This window comes from Neofelis nebulosa, chromosome 15, assembly GCF_028018385.1.
Source record: "Neofelis nebulosa isolate mNeoNeb1 chromosome 15, mNeoNeb1.pri, whole genome shotgun sequence".
Classification (NCBI taxonomy): Eukaryota; Metazoa; Chordata; class Mammalia; order Carnivora; family Felidae; genus Neofelis; species Neofelis nebulosa.
Genome location: NC_080796.1, coordinates 70657390 through 70673587, shown reverse-complemented (window position 1 = coordinate 70673587; position 16198 = coordinate 70657390). Strand labels below are relative to the sequence as shown.

Below are 16198 nucleotides of genomic sequence, written 5' to 3'. Positions count from 1 at the left end.
GTGCTGACAGTTCAGAGCCTGGAGCCTGCTTCAGATTCTGTGTCTCCCTCCCTCTCTGCCCCTCCCCTGCTTGTGCTCTGTCTCTCTCTGTCTCTCAAAAGTAAACTTAAAAAAAATTTTTTTTTAAAGAATTCATATTCAATTTACTAAAAAAAGAAATTCAATTTACTGAAAAAAAGGCCAGCCTTAAGGGCAGTTCAGCTTAGAAATCATATTCTATTTACAAATCTGGCAACCCTTAACCCCCTTCTTGGGGGCTATTGATAATATTTGACTCACTTTACAAATGTATGAATCGATTCCTTTAAAGACTTTAAATCCCACTGTTGAATGTAATATGTTTAGCTTCCTTTTAAAGTGTTTTCTTTTTTTTTCAAGGTTGAAAACAGATTTTATGATATAGCTCTTCTGCTTGCTTTTCCTTTTTTAAGACATAAGATATAAATATTTTTTATTTTTTTGTTATTTTTATTCCAGTAGAGTTACCATGCAGGGTTATGATGCTGTGCACGGCAGGGGCACACCTTCATCCGTACCTCCGGTGTCCCCCATCCCCCCAGCACCTTGGACGAAGTATTTGAACCAACAAATAAGATTCCCCAAATACTTAAAGAAGGCTTGCAAATCGGGGCTCAGTGGGTTAAGCATCTCAGGTCATGATCTCACGGTTCTTGAGATCGAGCTCCGAGTCGGGCCCTGCACTAACAGCACTGTCTGCTTAGGCTTCTCTCTCTTTCTCTCTCTCTCTCTCTCTCTCTCTCTGAAAATAAATAAATAAACTTAAAAAGAAAAAGAAGGCTTGTAAATCTAGTACATTGAGCTTCTAAGTACGGTCATTCTTAAATTGCCTTGAAGTATTGCATGCTTCATATAAACTTACTCATACGTTTTTGGTTTTGTTTCTAGGTTCTGTTTTTTTTATTCTCCCACTCGTCGTATTTTCAGAGGACACGATGCAAAACAGGCCTTTCAACTCCAAGACACACACACATGCTAGTGACGAATCTTCTCGCTTTATAGATGAAATGTTCAAGGTACGTCGTGGGCCAAGGCCTCTAAGTGCTGGTGCTGTCTCTTGCACGCTTTGTGAGGTGAGTTGGCAGGGGAGCCCGGGCGCTCATACCCTTACTCCTAGAATCTGTTAGGTGGCTTTCCAACGCACAGAGAGAGAGAGAGAGAGGTAGGGGTGCGAGAGAGCTCACGCTCAGACCGGAAGAGAAAAGCATTTGGTAGTATTTAATGGACCTCCCTCCACGTGGCTTCAAGCTACCAGGACACAGGCTCCGCCCACCCCCTTGATCTTCTCCTCGGCTCTTCTACTAAAGATCATGGCCTTCACGATGACAGGCTCTGCAAGGTTGACGGTTGGGCAGAAGCTCTGGTTCCTCCTTAAGTGCTAATGCCTCGTGCCAACTTTTCCGAAGTAACCTGGATGATTCTCGTCAGAGTTGATCCCGTGGTGATGCATGCCACCAGCATTGCCCCAGGCTCTTGGGCGCTTCTGGTGCTTGTCGATGTGGCCATGGCCATGGCTCACGTGGCCCGGAAGTTTCCGGGTCTTCCTCGGTCTGGATGGCATGTCGGCAGCCCAGAGGAAAGCTGGTTTTTGGTTTTTTTAATATAATATATTGTCAAATGGGCTAAACATACACTGGGGAAGGTGTGATCCTGGTTTGGGGGGTAGATTCCCGTGGTTCATCCCTTACATTCAACACCCAGTGCTCATCCCAACAAGTGCCCTCCTCAATGCCCATCACCCATTTTCCCCTCTCCCCCTCCGCCCCTCCCCATCGACCCTCAGTTTTTTCTCTGTATTTAAGAGTCTCTTATCATTTGCCTCCCTCCCTCTCTGTTTATAACTATTTTTTCCCCTTTCCTCCCCCCATGGTCTTCTGTGAAGTTTCTCAAGTTCCACATATGAGTGAAAACATGATATCTGTCCTTCTCTGACTGACTTATTTCACTCAGCATAATACCCTCCAGTTCCGGGGCACCTGGGTGGCTCAGTCGGTTGAACGTCTGACTTTGGCTCGGGTCATGATCTCGAGGTCTGGTCCATGAATTTGAGCCCCATGTCAGGCTCTGTGCTGACAGCTCGGAGCCTGGAGCCTACTTTGGATTCTGTGTCCCCCTCTCCCTCTGCTTCAACTCCGCTCACACCGTCTCTCTCTGTCTCTCAAAAATGAATAAACGTTAAAAAAAATTAAAAAATAATACCTTCCAGTTCCATCCGTGTTGTTGCAAATGGCATGATTTCATTCTTTCTCACTGCCAAGTAGTGTTCCATTGTATATATAAACCAGATCCTCTTTGTCCATTCGTCAGTTGATGGACATTTGAGCTCTTTCCATAATTTGGCTATAAACATTGGGACACACGTGCCCCTATGCATCAGCACTCCTGTACCCTTTGGATAAATTCCTAGTAGTGTTATTCCTGGGTCGTAGGGGAGTTCTATTTTTAATTTTTCGAGGAACCTCCACCAGTTTGCAGAGCGGCTGCACCCATTTGCATTCCCACCAACAGCGCAAGAGGGTTCCCATTTCTCCGCATCCTCGCCAACATCTGTAGTTTCCCGAGTGTTAATTTTAGCCACTCTGACCTGCGCGAGGTGGTATCTCAGTGTGGTTTTGACTTGTAAACTTGCTCACAAGTTTAAGGCATTATACTTCATATAAACTTGGGTTCAACTGTAACACCGCTAAGTGGTGACAGATGTCAGCCACACGTGTGGTGAGCACAGCATGCTGTATAGACTTGTCGACTCACCATGTCATACGCCTGAAACTCATGTAACATTGTGTGTCGACCTACTTCAATAAAAATTAATTAAAAAAAAACAAAATCGCAAATGTAAATCAATTACTCAGTTACATAGTTCAGATCAGAACCACAGAGTTACCCATTACTTTAAAAGGCTAGATGTCTCAAATAATACATATGTGTGAGCAAAAAATACTGATACCTTGAGCACGCCTACTCTGAATTCCTTCTCTCTCCAGGATTGAAAACGTAGCCACCAAGGACCCAGTTATGTCATCTCAATTCCAGCTGTTTTCTAGGGCACCTTCTCCACCAGCTAAGGTTGCTTAGGGACCAGAAACATCACTGAGACGTTAACTGCTGGTCCCTACCCAGGTCCCTTCACCTGTTTTGTCGACGTCCTCTAACAGCCTGGTCTCATAGCCCATGTCCCTAGATTCGACTTGCACAGTGATATCGCCTAAGTCTTCCCTTTACTGTAACCCTAGCACTTGCTTTGATGTTGCGTTGCTTTTCGCTCTTAAGACCTTTAAGTGTCTTTCTGTTTGGGTGTAAAGAGTTTTAACCTTATTGAAATTCTGTATTCTTTTCATATTCTTCGAATTTGCAGGAGTAGAAACGTGTTAAAACCCCATATCATATCCAAAGTGAAGTCAAAAAATATAATCGTGTAAAATGCAGGGTCACCTTCGTTGCAAAGTTAATGAAGGGCTGGTTGGGGGCTGGCAGTGAGCCTGTGCAGCAGAACGTGGGACAGCGGCTACAGGATCCGAATTGCAGCCCACGCTGGGGTTTGATGCTCTCTGGGGGCAATGCCCGGAAGATGGGCAATTCCGCACCCATGGCCAGCTGGACTCTTGGGACAGTAGCAGGGATTCCAGAAATGTTCCAGTCGTTTGTCCACATTGGCTGGCCTGGCCCAAGGACACTGAGAAACTGGAGATACCAAAGCCAACCTGCCTCTTCCCTGATTCCCAACACGAGGTGCCTTTGTGTCCGCAGCTCAGTGAGAAGATTCGCCTTCCCTCTGTGCAGATAGGGACTGAGCGAGTACAGGACCTTTGCCAACTGCATTATATCAAAATTCACATTCTTTTAGGTTTTACGGTTCTTAAATGCTAATACTTCAGTTGGATTCTACGCGTCACAAGACCGTGTCCACCTGTGTCCACACTACAAAGAAGGTTATTCCAGTGACATTTCCCTTGCTAAACCTCAGTTTTTTCAACTCAATAAGAGTACTCTCAATAAGAGTACCAACTAAGGGTGCCTGGGTGCCTCAGTTGGTTAAGTGCCTGACTCTTGATTTTGACCCAGGTCATGATTTCACAGTTTGCGGGATCAAGCCCTACGTCAAGCTCTGTGCTGACAGCATGGATCCTGCTTGGGACTCTCTCTCTCCTCTCCCTCTGTCCCTCCCCCTGCTCTCTCTCTCTCTCTCTCTCTCTCTCTCTCTCTCTCTGTCTCAATAAATAAATAAACATTAACAAAGAAAAAAAGCACCCGGGCACCTGGGTGGCTCGGTCGGTTAAGTGTCCTACTCTTGATTTCGGCTCAGGTCATGATCTCACAGTTCATGGGATCGAGCCCCCAAGTCAGGCTCTGAGCTGACAGCACAACCAAATAGGGTTGATTTGAGGAGCAAAAGAAAATATATGCAAAGCACGAAGCATCACTCATCGTTGTTATTCAATACAGGTTAGTGACGAGTCTTATTATTATCGGTATCTTGGAACCCTCTCCCACCTTTGCCCTCTCCTCCCACTCAGCCTGGCTGCCCTCTTGCTCTTACCCAGGCTCCTTAATAGCCCCCTACCTGTGCTTTCGCTGCAGTCCCCTCCCTTCCATGCCCTCCCCCTGCTGCTGGAGCAAGTTTCCAAAAGGTCTTGGAATAACCCTGCACACCTGCTTAAAAATACCTGTTGGATGCTCTTTGCCTTTAGTCTGATGTCCTGCTCCGTTCAAGCAGCTCTAACAATAACACCATAGACTGTGTGGCTTATAAACAGCTGAACTTTTCTTCCGGCGGTTCCCAGAGGCTGGGAAGTTGAGGGACCAAGGCACCAGCAGATTCGGTATCTGGTGAGGACCCACTTCCTGCTTCAGACACGGCCATCTTTCCCATTGCCACATCGCATGGAGGGAGGGGTGAGGGCGAGCTCTGGGGCCACTTCCACAAGGACACTAATTCTGTTCACTAGGGTTCTACCCTCATGACCTAATCACCTCCCAAAGGTCCTGCCTCCTAATATTATTTCGTTGGAGATAAGACTTCAACATATAAATTTTTGGGGCGGGGGGGGGGGGCGGGGGAGACAAACATTGAGTCCATGACACCTGGGTTATAAGACCCTTTATCTGGGCTTCTTGTGGAAACATCTGGCCACATGCCCTGCAGTTCTCTCTGGACAATCATGCTGTAGCCACAGGGCCAGGACTAGAGTGAGGCAAGAGAGGTGCCTGGTCTACAGAATTAAGGAGGTCCTGACTCTCAGGCTTGTGCAGCACGAAACTCTGAAGACGCCCTCTGATAGGAGATGCCTGCCATCCGACTCGTCCCCTCTCTCCCCCCTTCCTCCCAGACTTCCTGGGTTCAAGCTCTTAACTATAAAACTCAAAGTAAGCTACTTACCCTCGTTGTACCTCAGTCTCCTCATCTATAAAATGGGGGTGACAAAAAATACCTGTCTCATAAAGCGGTTGTGAGGGCTAAACGGATCCGTGCATGTCAAGTCTTACGAGAGGGGCTCACACCTGACAGGTACTCACTGGATGTCACCGGAAACGACCCGTGCCTGCTTCCTGAAGTTTTCTTTCCAGGTCCTCTCATGCTACGGCCTTGTAGCAGCTGTCAGCGCAGAGCCTGCTGGGGATTCTCTCGTTCTCTCTCTGCCCCTCCCCCACCCGCTCTTTCTGTCTCTCTTTCAAAATAGATAAATGAATAAACAAACTTGAAAGAGGAAATGTTTTAAAAATGAACAGGGATACAAGGGAACTCAAAACAGAATACAAACAGTAAAAAAATCAAATTTCAGGGGCGTCTGGGTGGCTCAGTCGGTTAAGCCACCAACTCTTGATTTCGGCTCAGGTCACAAGCTCCCAGTCTGTGAGCTGGAGCCCTGCATCGACAGTGCCGTGCGCGCTCTGGATTCTCTTCTGTCTCCAGTTTCCCTCCAGTCTCTCCCCCCGCCCCTCCCTCTCAATCGATGTACTTAAAAAAATTAAAAGCCTCTCCGTGGTATGTGACTTGAAGCCAATGCAAACTGGCTTAAGCAAAACCGTGAATTCATTGGACCATATTTGTTACCGACTGTTGTGCAACAAACTACAGAACTCAGCAGCTGAAAATAAGCATCTTGTATCTCACCATTTCTGTGGATCGGTAATCCGGGCACGGCTTAGCTGGTGGGATCCCTCACTGGTCAAGGTGTCCTCCCGGAGCCAGTACCACCCGCCTCACCCCTGTAGCTCTCGGCAGCCTCGAGTCCCCATGATCTGTTCGCAAAGACATCACTTCCTCGTTGGGTTTTGGCTGGTGGTCTCCCTGGCTCCTTGTCTCGAAGTCTTTCGCTCACAGCATAGTACCCGGCTCCTCAAAAAGAGCTGGGAGTAGGAAAGAGAGAGGGAGACAGAGGGAGAGAAAGAGACCGAGATGAAAACGCAACCTTCCAGAACCTAATCTTAGAAATGACAGCTTATTACTGCTCACGAGCAGTAAGCCACTCCATCCAGCCCACACTCAAGAAGACGTGATTACAGGGCACCTGGCTGGCTCAGTCAGAACATGCGACCCTTGATCTCGTGGTTATGAGTCGAGCCCCACAGTGGGTGTAGAGATGACTTAAAATCTTTAAAAAAAAAAAAAAAAAAAAGAGGTGATTACACACGGGCATGAATACCAGGAGGTGGAGATATTGAGGGGCCACCTTCAGGGCCGAGTTTAGAACCCAAGTTTCCTGATGCTGAAGAAGGTGATTCCCCCCCCCCCCATGGATGTACAAATCCCATGAAGGCCCTGAAAAGACGTGGGACCCCCTACCCCAGCCTGAGCATGTGGGAGGAGTCTGTGGTACCAGATATAAACAACCCTCCCTGGGACACACACACACACACACACACACACACACACACGCGCGCGCGCGCGCACAAGCAGGGAAGCTGTGGTAAGCACTTCCTCTTTCAGCCTGAGGTCTGAGAGAAGATCATCATGGCGGGTCCAAAGAAACACCCGGATGACTGGGTGCTACGGTCCTTCTCCAGGAAACCACAGAAGAGTCAGCCGCACGTATTCTCTCCCTTACTGTGGACACATCTCCTCTTCCTGCTCGTGGGTAAGTCCACATTGCGGCCACCACCGCTTGCTCGTGGTGTCCCTCTGGGGCCGGTCACATTCTTTGCTGGCAAACTCAGGAAACTCTTCTCTTCGTGGTCATTCTGCGGGTTCCACCTTATTCCCAGCTGTGTCTCCGTGTGTGAGTGCATGCACAGTCACTCACCATGAGTAGACGGCATCCTAGCCCCAGTCTCAAACAAGTCTGGGCTCAGACTGTGTTCCTCTCACCCTCACGTTTTCCTGCTGAGAAATGCTGAGTGGTGAGTTTGCTCCCCACACAGTGTGGATAGAATGCACAGAGAGATACGGAAGTTTCCCCTGATGACTAGCCACCCCCCTTTCTTAGGGACACATAGAACTCCTGGAACTTCTTTCTACGTTCTGTCATGCTTACCTTCTATTCCAAACTTCAGGCTTCCCTGGGGATCTGGAGATGGTCTGGTGGCACTGGGCCTGGTGGCTGCTCTCTGAGTGTCCTTTTCTCCTCACATCCTACCTCCCCATCAAGGCCCAAGTCCTGCAGGTTTCTGGGAAACGTCTCTCAGCAGCATGGCCGGCAGGCAGAGCTGACCCACCACCCCAGGGAATGTCTCAGCCACCCGGTGTGGTGGCATCTACTGTCCCCTGGTAATCCCATTTTCCCCAGGGCCTTGGAGCACGGTACAGTAGCAAAGGGACCCGAAAAGTAGTGGGAGTAGGAGGCGTAGGCAGTGAGGGGAGTTCTAGAAGAACTCCCAGATGCATGTATGGAGGAGAGGGGCCTAGACTCCAGGGCTGAGGTCAAGTCTGAACTGTCCTCATTTTCCATTTTCATCATTGCTCACCATGAAAACATCAGAAGCATCACGGCTCTTTATATCCACACCCAACTTTTGGGGTGCTTCTTGGTTGTGTTGGATAAACCCGAAATTAGCCAATGCGATGTCACCCAAGCCTCAGGTGACCAACAAGTCAATTTCCAGGCAGAGAGGCACCTCTCCCTCTGTCTAGCTCCACCAGACGGGATAACCTCAAACTTCCCTGTTTTGGTCTAGCAGGGAGTTACCTTGATGCTCTTGTAGATCCAAGGAGTGGTTTCAGGAACTTAGGAGACAGTAGGGTGAAAAGTCCTTCCGTTTTAGTATGTCAGGGAGCAGAACGTCCTGTCCCCTGTTTGGAGAGTAAGGATTCCTGTCCCCTTCAAGGTCCTTCCAGCTGGACTAAGAATCCAATTGACATGAGACAGATTAACAGGAGAAAATACAACTTAATAGTGTATGTATGGGGAATCCACACAGACACGGGATTTCAAAGACAGGCAAAATGAGGTCTGTATGTCATCCCAAACTAAGGAGAAGGGGGCAGGGGTCTGGGACTTCCGAGGGGAGGCAAGTAGTTCACAGGGCGACAAAGAGAACAGATGTTTGGTAATTAGATGTTCGCCGTGCCATACAGATGGGTCACGCAGATCAGATTTATCTCTGCTCACAGCCCTTATCCTGGGAAAGACCCCAACTTAGAGTCTTCTGTGTAGTGAAGGGAGGGGCAAAGTTTCTCTTGAGCCCACACGGTCTCCATTGCCTTCAGCTCAGAATAACCTTCATGCCCAAGTGGCTTACCTGGGGCCAGGTGGAAACATTTGAAATTAAATCCTTGTTCCGTTACTTCCTAGCTGTGTGAGTCTCTGCGTCTTAAGTAGAGAATGTGATTCGTAAATTGGATCATGCAAGACTCTCTCAATAGATTAAAAATGATACATGTCAGTGCTCGGTACCTAGTTGGTAGAAGCTGATTGTTACAATCACTTAAGTGGCTTATTTGGAAACTAGTAAAGACGGAGAAGCCAAATTCAGTTATCACGACCGTTGAATGCCATTTGACGATTTGCCACAATAATAATTCAAAATAAGTAGTTCGAAATAAGGTGGCTGATACCTGTTATGTAGCATTGTTCGCTTCACCAGGTAACAGGGTTTGATCGACACGAACCACCTCCCGCTCCCCTTGCTGACAGTCTGGGGACCTTTGCTGATCTTTGATGTGAAGAGAGAGCTGACCGACCCTGTCGTCTCAAGCAAATAGTTAAAACGCTTGAAATTTTAGCTCCTCATCTGTGAACAAAAAGGTGGGGGGGGGGGTGGCTAGTCACCAGGTAATTTTGAGGACTGAACGAGGTGATTTCTCCATGACGTAGCAATCGCCAGCATCTTCCAGATGAGAAGAGCTCTCTGTAAGGCAACTTCAAGCCAGCATCAAAACCAACCAACTTTCTCCCTTGTGACTACCCCCCAGAATTCACCTGAAGCGACCTAGCCTAGCTCGTCCAAGGTCCCTAGCTCTGCGTCCTTCCTAGCTGCCTCTCCACAAGCTCCAAGTGCTTGGATGATGATGGATAGAGAGCCCTCCCCACACACACCTGATCTACACCAGTCTGGGAGTCTCTTCTCTGTATCTGCATAATTCTGTACCCTCTGGGTATTCAGAGCACAGCCTTTTTCCATCAGTCCAGGCTGTACCTGGGCCTTTCTTCTCTCTCTCTCTCTCTCTCTAACATTTTTTACTTATTTTTCCGCCCAGATTCCTGGAGTAATCTGGGTCCTGAACCCATCTGACTTAGTCCGGAATTTTCAGAGGACTCTCCAGAGCCTTAGAAGTCTTTGAATCTGGGAATCCAGGCTGGGGTCACCCAGCCGACATTCACAGGGCCCCTACAAGGAAATGAGCTGCCTCGGACAGATGCCGGGCCTCTGGAAGCCGCGGTAACAATGTTTATCGGGGATCTTGGTCTTTCCTGAGATGAGGCAATTAGGAGAGGATTCGACGCTACTTACTATCCCGAACCCCAAACCTTGTTCCTAAGGACAGACCAGATTTCCCCGGCCAAGGCAAAGCCAGTCTGAGATCCCCTGGGCCATGAGGGAAAGGAAGAGTGAGACAGAGGCTCATTTTGTTGCTAACATCTTATTATGAAAATTCTTGAGCACAGAGAAAGCTTGAAAGAATTTTACACCAACACTCATGCTTCCCACCCTGGATCTCCCATCGCTTTCATTTCACTCGCCTTCTCACACGCCCATCCATCTATCCACGCTGTTAGGCATCCATCTTGCCATCTAATTTTTAAAAAGGTGCTCCTTTTTTTTTACCTCTTTTGTTCTTTATGATTTGCAGCAACGTGATTTTATTCCAACTTTACCATCTGTATTCATTCACACCCATAATGAACATTTCTGTCCTATAGATGAGTAAACTGATTCTCAAAGAAATTCAAAAATTCACCCAAAGTCACAAGGCTAGTTTCCCTGCTGGGACAGAAACCTAGAATGTCTGTTTCACTGATTATTGTAGATGCATTCATGGGAGAAAGGGAATGAAAGTTTATTTGGGGCATGAATGAATGATTTTGTTAGGCAACAAGCCTAGAGGAAGGAGGGCTGGAATTTTATTTCATTTCTCATCATCTGGGATTTATTCTCACTGTGTTTTTATTGAATGAGTGAATGAATGAATGAATGAATGAATGAAGGCTGACTTGAAGAGTCCAACTGCTCCTCCCTCTTCTGTCGCTATAGGACTAGAAGCCTCTGGAAAGGACTCACCCCCAACAGTGGTGCCAGGGATTCTAGGAGGGTCGGTGACTTTCTCCCTGAACATTTCAGTGGACACAGAGATTGAGCACGTCACCTGGAATGGTCCCCAAAATGCTCTTGCTTTAGCAGTCACAGAAACACAAGTTATCATTATGGACAAAAGCTACCAGAACCGACTGAACATCAGCTGGAACTACTCCTTGTCTATCAGCAACCTGACTTTGAAAGACGCAGGATCCTACAAAGCCCAGATAAACCGCAAGAATTCTAAAGTCACCGCTGATGAGGAATTCATCCTGCGTGTCTATGGTGAGTTCTAGAGGGCTTCTGTGGGTTTTGATCTTTTGGGATTTTTTTTATGTTTATTTCTTTATTTTTGACAGAGAGGGTAGCAGAGAGAGAGAGGGAGAGGGAGAGAGAATCCCAAGCAGGCTCCACGCTGACAGCACAGAGCCTGACGCTGGGCTCGAACTCACAAACTGCGAGTGAGATCATGACCTGAGCCAAAATCAAGAATCAGACACTCAACCGACTGAGCCACTCAGGTGCCCCTGATCTTTTATTTTTAAAAGCAGATTTTTTTTTTTCTCTCTCCAGCAGTTTATCCCTCGAGGACAGATAGGACTATCTTGTTGGTCACTTTCATCCGGTTCCATAAATATAGACGTCAGAGTGAAAACACAGACAAAATAGGTTTAAAAGCCGTTTGTATTCTCTTTTCTGTAACCTTGTTATAATACCCTTTACCCATCTATACTAGCTTGCTAGGGCTGACATAACCAAATACCACAGACAGGGTGGTTTAAACATCGGAAACTTATTTTCTCACGGTTCTGGAGGATGGAAGTTCAAACTCAAGATATCAGCAGGTTGGGTTTCTCCTGTGGCCTGGCTTCCAGGCTTGCCAATAACTACCCTCTCGACACGTCCTCACACGGTCCTATCAAGAAAAGAGAAGCTAGGGGCACCTGGGTGGCTCAGTGGGTTAGACGTCCGACTTCCGCCCAGGTCACGATCTCATGGTCCGTGAGTTCGAGCCCCGTGTCAGGCTCTGGGCTGATGGCTCAGAGCCTGGAGCCTACTTCTGATTCTGTGTCTCCCTCTCTCTCTGCCCCTCCCCCATTCATGCTCTGTCTCTCTCTGTCTCAAAAATAAATAAACGTTAAAAAAAAATTAAAAAAAAAAAAAGAGAAGCTAAAAAGTGTTCTTTTAAATAAATTGTTTACTGGTTAATGTATAATCCATGTAAGTCATTCTTTATTTTTAGGTTTTTTATTTTAATTCCAGTATAGTTAACATACAGTGTTATATTAGTTTCAGGGTACAATATAGTGATTCAACACTTCTGTACGTTACTCAGTGCTCACCAATATGAGTGTCACCTGTTCCCTTTGTCCCCTTCGCCTGTTTCACCCATTCCCCCACCACGCCTCCCTTCTGGTGACCAGCAATTTGTCCTGTAGGGCTGAGAGTCTGTTCCTTGGTTCCTAATTTCAACTTAATTCCCTCTTTATAATTTTTTTAAGTCTGTTTATGTATTTTGAGAGACAGCGCGTGCTAGATGGGTGGGGGAGGGGCAGAGAGAGGAAGAGAGAGGGGAGAGAGGAAATCCCAAGCAGGCTCCGCACTGTCAGGGCAGAGCTCAGTCCCACGAACCATCAGATCATGACCCGAGCAGAAATGAAGGGTAGGACACCCAACTGACTGAGCCACCCAGGCGCCCCCCCTTAATTATCTCTTGAAAGGCTCTGTCTCCGAATCGAGTCACATTCTGGGGTACCGGGGATCAGGACTTCAACATATGAATTTTGAAGGGACACGATTCAGTTCATAACAGTCTGCCCTCTGGCCCCCCAAAACTCACTTCCTTCTCATGTGCGAAATACATTCATTCCATCTCAGCAGACACCCCACTATCAATTCTAAGTCCAAAAGCTTATCTAGATATCATCTAAAGCATTATGGGTGAGACTCGAGATGTAATTTGTCTTGAGGCAAAATCCCCCCCCCGGCTGTGAAGCTGGAAAACCAGACAAGTTATCTGTCTCCATACTAGGATGGTGGGATAGGCATAGGATAGACATTCATATTCCAAAAGGGAGCAATAGAAAAGAAGAGAGCGGCCATGGATCCCAAGGAAGTCTGTGATCTAGCAGGTCAAATCCCATTAAATTTTAACCTTTAAGAACAATCTTATTTGGCCCTATGCTCTATCCTCTGGGCCCCCTGGGTGGCCGCCCCCCACTCCTTGGCCCTGGGCAGCATCCCTGACCCCTGGAACCAAGAAGGAAATCGCCCCACCAACTGCCCCTGGGCCTGGGCCCTCTAGGCCGGGGGGGGGGGGGGGGGCAAAGGCAGTGGCAGCCCTATCCACCTCTGAACTGCTCTTGGGCATATTCTTCCCCTTCTCGAAGGATAAGTCATGATCTCAACTGAGAAGCTCTATTGGCCCATCCTGTAGAATCCCACAAGTGTGACAGCGTTTCTTAATTTTGTCCCACCTCTGTCCCTTCAGTCCAGGCTGGAAACACTTCTGCTGATAGAGTTGACTAAATCCATGAGTCACACCGTAATCTCTTCAGCAAATATTGTCTAGCCACACCTTACAGGCTGAGAATTTTCTAAATCTGCAAGTTCTGGTTCCTTCTTTCTCAACACTTCCTTCTTCAATTTATGGCCTTCCTCTAAAATTGTACGACAAGCAGAAAGGAAAAACCACATAGTGCCCTCAATACTTTGCTTAGAGATCTCTTCAGCGAAATACTCAAATTTATCATTTAAATGTGCTACTTTCTTTTTTTAAAGTTTGTTTCTCAAATTTTTTTTTAAGTTTATTTCTTCTGAGAGAGAGAGAGAGTGTGTGCATGTATGAGCAGGGGAGGGGCAGAGAGAGAGAAAGGGAGAGAGAGAATCCCAAGCAGGCTCTGCACCGTCAACGCAGAGCCCGACCCAGGGCTCAAACCCACAAATCATGACATCGTGACCTGAGCTGAAATCAAGAGTTGGACGCTCAACCAACGGAGCCACCCAGGCACCCCTGAATCTGCTACTTTCTACAAAACACTGCAACGCAATTTTTCTAAATTCTTCACCACTCTGTGACGAGTGGGTCACTTCCTCTAGTGTCCAATAACATGTTCCTCAGTTACATCTCATACCTCGCCAGAAACACCTGTAGGGTTCATATTTCTACCAATATTCTGCTCATGATAATACCCTGTGTGACTCTAGGATAACGGAAGCTTCCTCTTCAGCTCTCCTCTCTTCTTTCTGAGCCCTTACCAGAACCAACTTTAACATCCATATTTCTGCAGTCTCTTGAGGACAGTCTAGGCTTTTCTTAACACATGCTTCAAAACCCTCTAGACCTGTATCCATTAGCCGAGTCCAAAGCCACTTCCACATTTTTCGGTGTTTGTTACAGCAGCAACCCATTTCTGGTACCAAAATCCATACAGGTTTGCTAAGGCTGCCATAACCGAGTACCACAGACAGTAACCTTAACAACAGAAGTTTACTTTCTCGCAGCTCTGGAGACCAGTCAAGATGTCGGCAGGTTGGGTTTCCTCCAAAGCCTCTCCCTTTGGCTTGCAAATAGCCACCTTCTCTCTCTGGGTTCTCACACGGTTGTCATTCTGTCCGTGCTGTCTGTGTCCCGGTCTCCTCTTCTTAAAAATGTGTTAATGTTTTTATTTTATTTCTGAGAGAGAGAGAGAGAGACAGAGAGAGAGCGGGGGAGGGGCAGGGAGAGAGGGGGACACAGAATCCGAAGCAGGCTCCGGGCTCTGAGCCATCAGCACAGAGCCCGACGCGGGGCTCGAACTCACGGACCGCGAGATGGTGACCTGAGCCGAAGTCAGACGCTTAAGTGACTGAGCCACTCAGGTGCCCCCTCTTCGTGTAAGGACACCAGTCATATTGGGTTAGGGACCATTCTAATGACCTCATTTTAATGTAATGACTTCTCTCTCCAAACACAGTCCTATATCCATATAAAAACATATTCTTAGGTACTTGGAGTCAGGGCTTTAACATCTGAACTTTGGGAAGACACAATTCAGCCTATGACACCATTTTTCTATCAGGTAGGTTTTTTAAAATTGATTTGTAGAGGGCTCCGCATATATTAAAGAAATGGAATTCTATGCTGCGAATAGAAATAGACTGAATCAACTCTGTTGAATCAATGATCGATTCTATAATGAATCAATGTGCACCGACATACAATTCCCAAGATATAGTGTTAATTTTTTTTTAATTCCAGCATAGTTAGCATCCACTGTTATATTAGTTTCAGTGATTCAGCAGTGATTCAACACTTCATACAGCACCCAGTGCTCATCACATGTGTAGTCTTTTTTAAATGTTCATTTATTTACTTATTTTTGAGAGAGAGAGCACACACGAGTGGAGGAATGGACGGGAGAAAGGGGGTCAGAGGTTCTGAAGGGGGCTCTGCACTGACAGCGGTGAGCCTGATGTGGGCTCGAACTCACAAACCATGAGATCATGACCTGAGCCAGTCAGATGATCAACCGACTGAGCCACCCAGACACCCTCATCATAAGTGTACCCTTAATCCCCTTCACTTAGTTCATCCATCGTCTACCCACCTCCCCTCTGGCCAGCCATCAGTGTGTTCTCTGTAGTTAAGCATCTTTTTTTTTTTTTTTTGGTTGGTCTTTTTTTCTTTGTTCATTCTGTTTCTTAATTTCCACATATGAGTGAGATCATATAGTATTTGTTTTTCTCTGACTGACTTATTTCACTTAGCTAAATACTCTCTAGAGCCATCTATTGTTACAAATGGCAAGATTGCATTTATTCTTATGGCTGAATAATATTCACTTATCTATACCATATCTTCTTTATCCATTCATCGACCGATAGACACTTGGGCTGTTTCCATAATTTGGCTACTGTAGATAATGCTGCAACAAACGTAGAGGTGCATATATCTTTTCAAATTAGTGTTTTCATATTCTTTGGGTAAATACCCAGTTGTGGAATTACTGGATCATATGTTAGTTCTATTTTTAATTTTCTGAGGAACCTCCATACTGTTTTCTGCAGTGGCTGCACAAGTTTGCATTCCCACCAACAGTGCACAAGGTTCCTTTTTCTCCACATCCTTACCAACACTTGCTGTTTCTTGTGTTTTTTTGTTTTAGCTATTCTGACAAGTATGATATGATGTCTCGTTGTAGTTTTGAGTTGCATTTCCCTGATGATGAGTGATGATGACCAACTTTTCTTTTTTTTTTTTTTATCTATTTATTCTGAGACAGAAAGACAGAGAGAGAGAGAGAAAGAGAGAGAGAAAGAGAGAATGAGCAGGGGAGGGGAAGAGGAGGAAGAGAGAGAATCCCAAACATGGGTTTCTGCATGGTCAGCAGAGCCATAAGATCACGAGAGTCAAAATCAAGAGTCGGTCGCTTAAACAGCTGAGCCACCCAGACGCCCCAAACATCTTTTCATGTGTCTGTTGACATCTGGACGTCTTCTTTGGAGAAATGTCTCTTCACGTCTTCTG

At 46.6% G+C, this 16198-nt stretch overlaps 1 protein-coding gene, 1 long non-coding RNA gene and 1 pseudogene across 9 annotated transcripts in view; 1 reads left to right on the top strand and 2 right to left on the bottom strand.

The window, feature by feature from the left end:
- Nucleotides 1-457: 457 nt before the first annotated feature.
- LOC131496323 (large ribosomal subunit protein uL15-like) lies at nt 458-2356 on the bottom strand (annotated as a pseudogene).
- A 7-nt stretch (nt 2357-2363) lies between these two features.
- LOC131496324 (uncharacterized) lies at nt 2364-7367 on the bottom strand. The gene is made up of 3 exons (XR_009254436.1): nt 7260-7367; nt 5529-6611; nt 2364-2810 (listed from the first exon to the last, which is right to left on the bottom strand). It is a non-coding gene; the product is annotated as an uncharacterized LOC131496324 (long non-coding RNA).
- Nucleotides 6897-16198, top strand: part of LY9 (lymphocyte antigen 9) — a 29655-nt gene continuing 20353 nt past the window's right edge. For 2 of the 8 annotated variants that reach the window (XM_058701789.1, XM_058701785.1), the window contains exons 1-2: nt 6898-7094; nt 10648-10974. In XM_058701789.1, the coding sequence (XP_058557772.1) occupies nt 6971-7094; nt 10648-10974 (451 nt within the window). In that variant the 5' untranslated portion in view covers nt 6898-6970. Of the gene's footprint in view, nt 7095-9652; nt 9835-10647; nt 10975-16198 lie in introns of all 8 variants that reach the window. The other 6 variants (XM_058701791.1, XM_058701788.1, XM_058701790.1 and 3 more) reach the window with 5 other exon arrangements.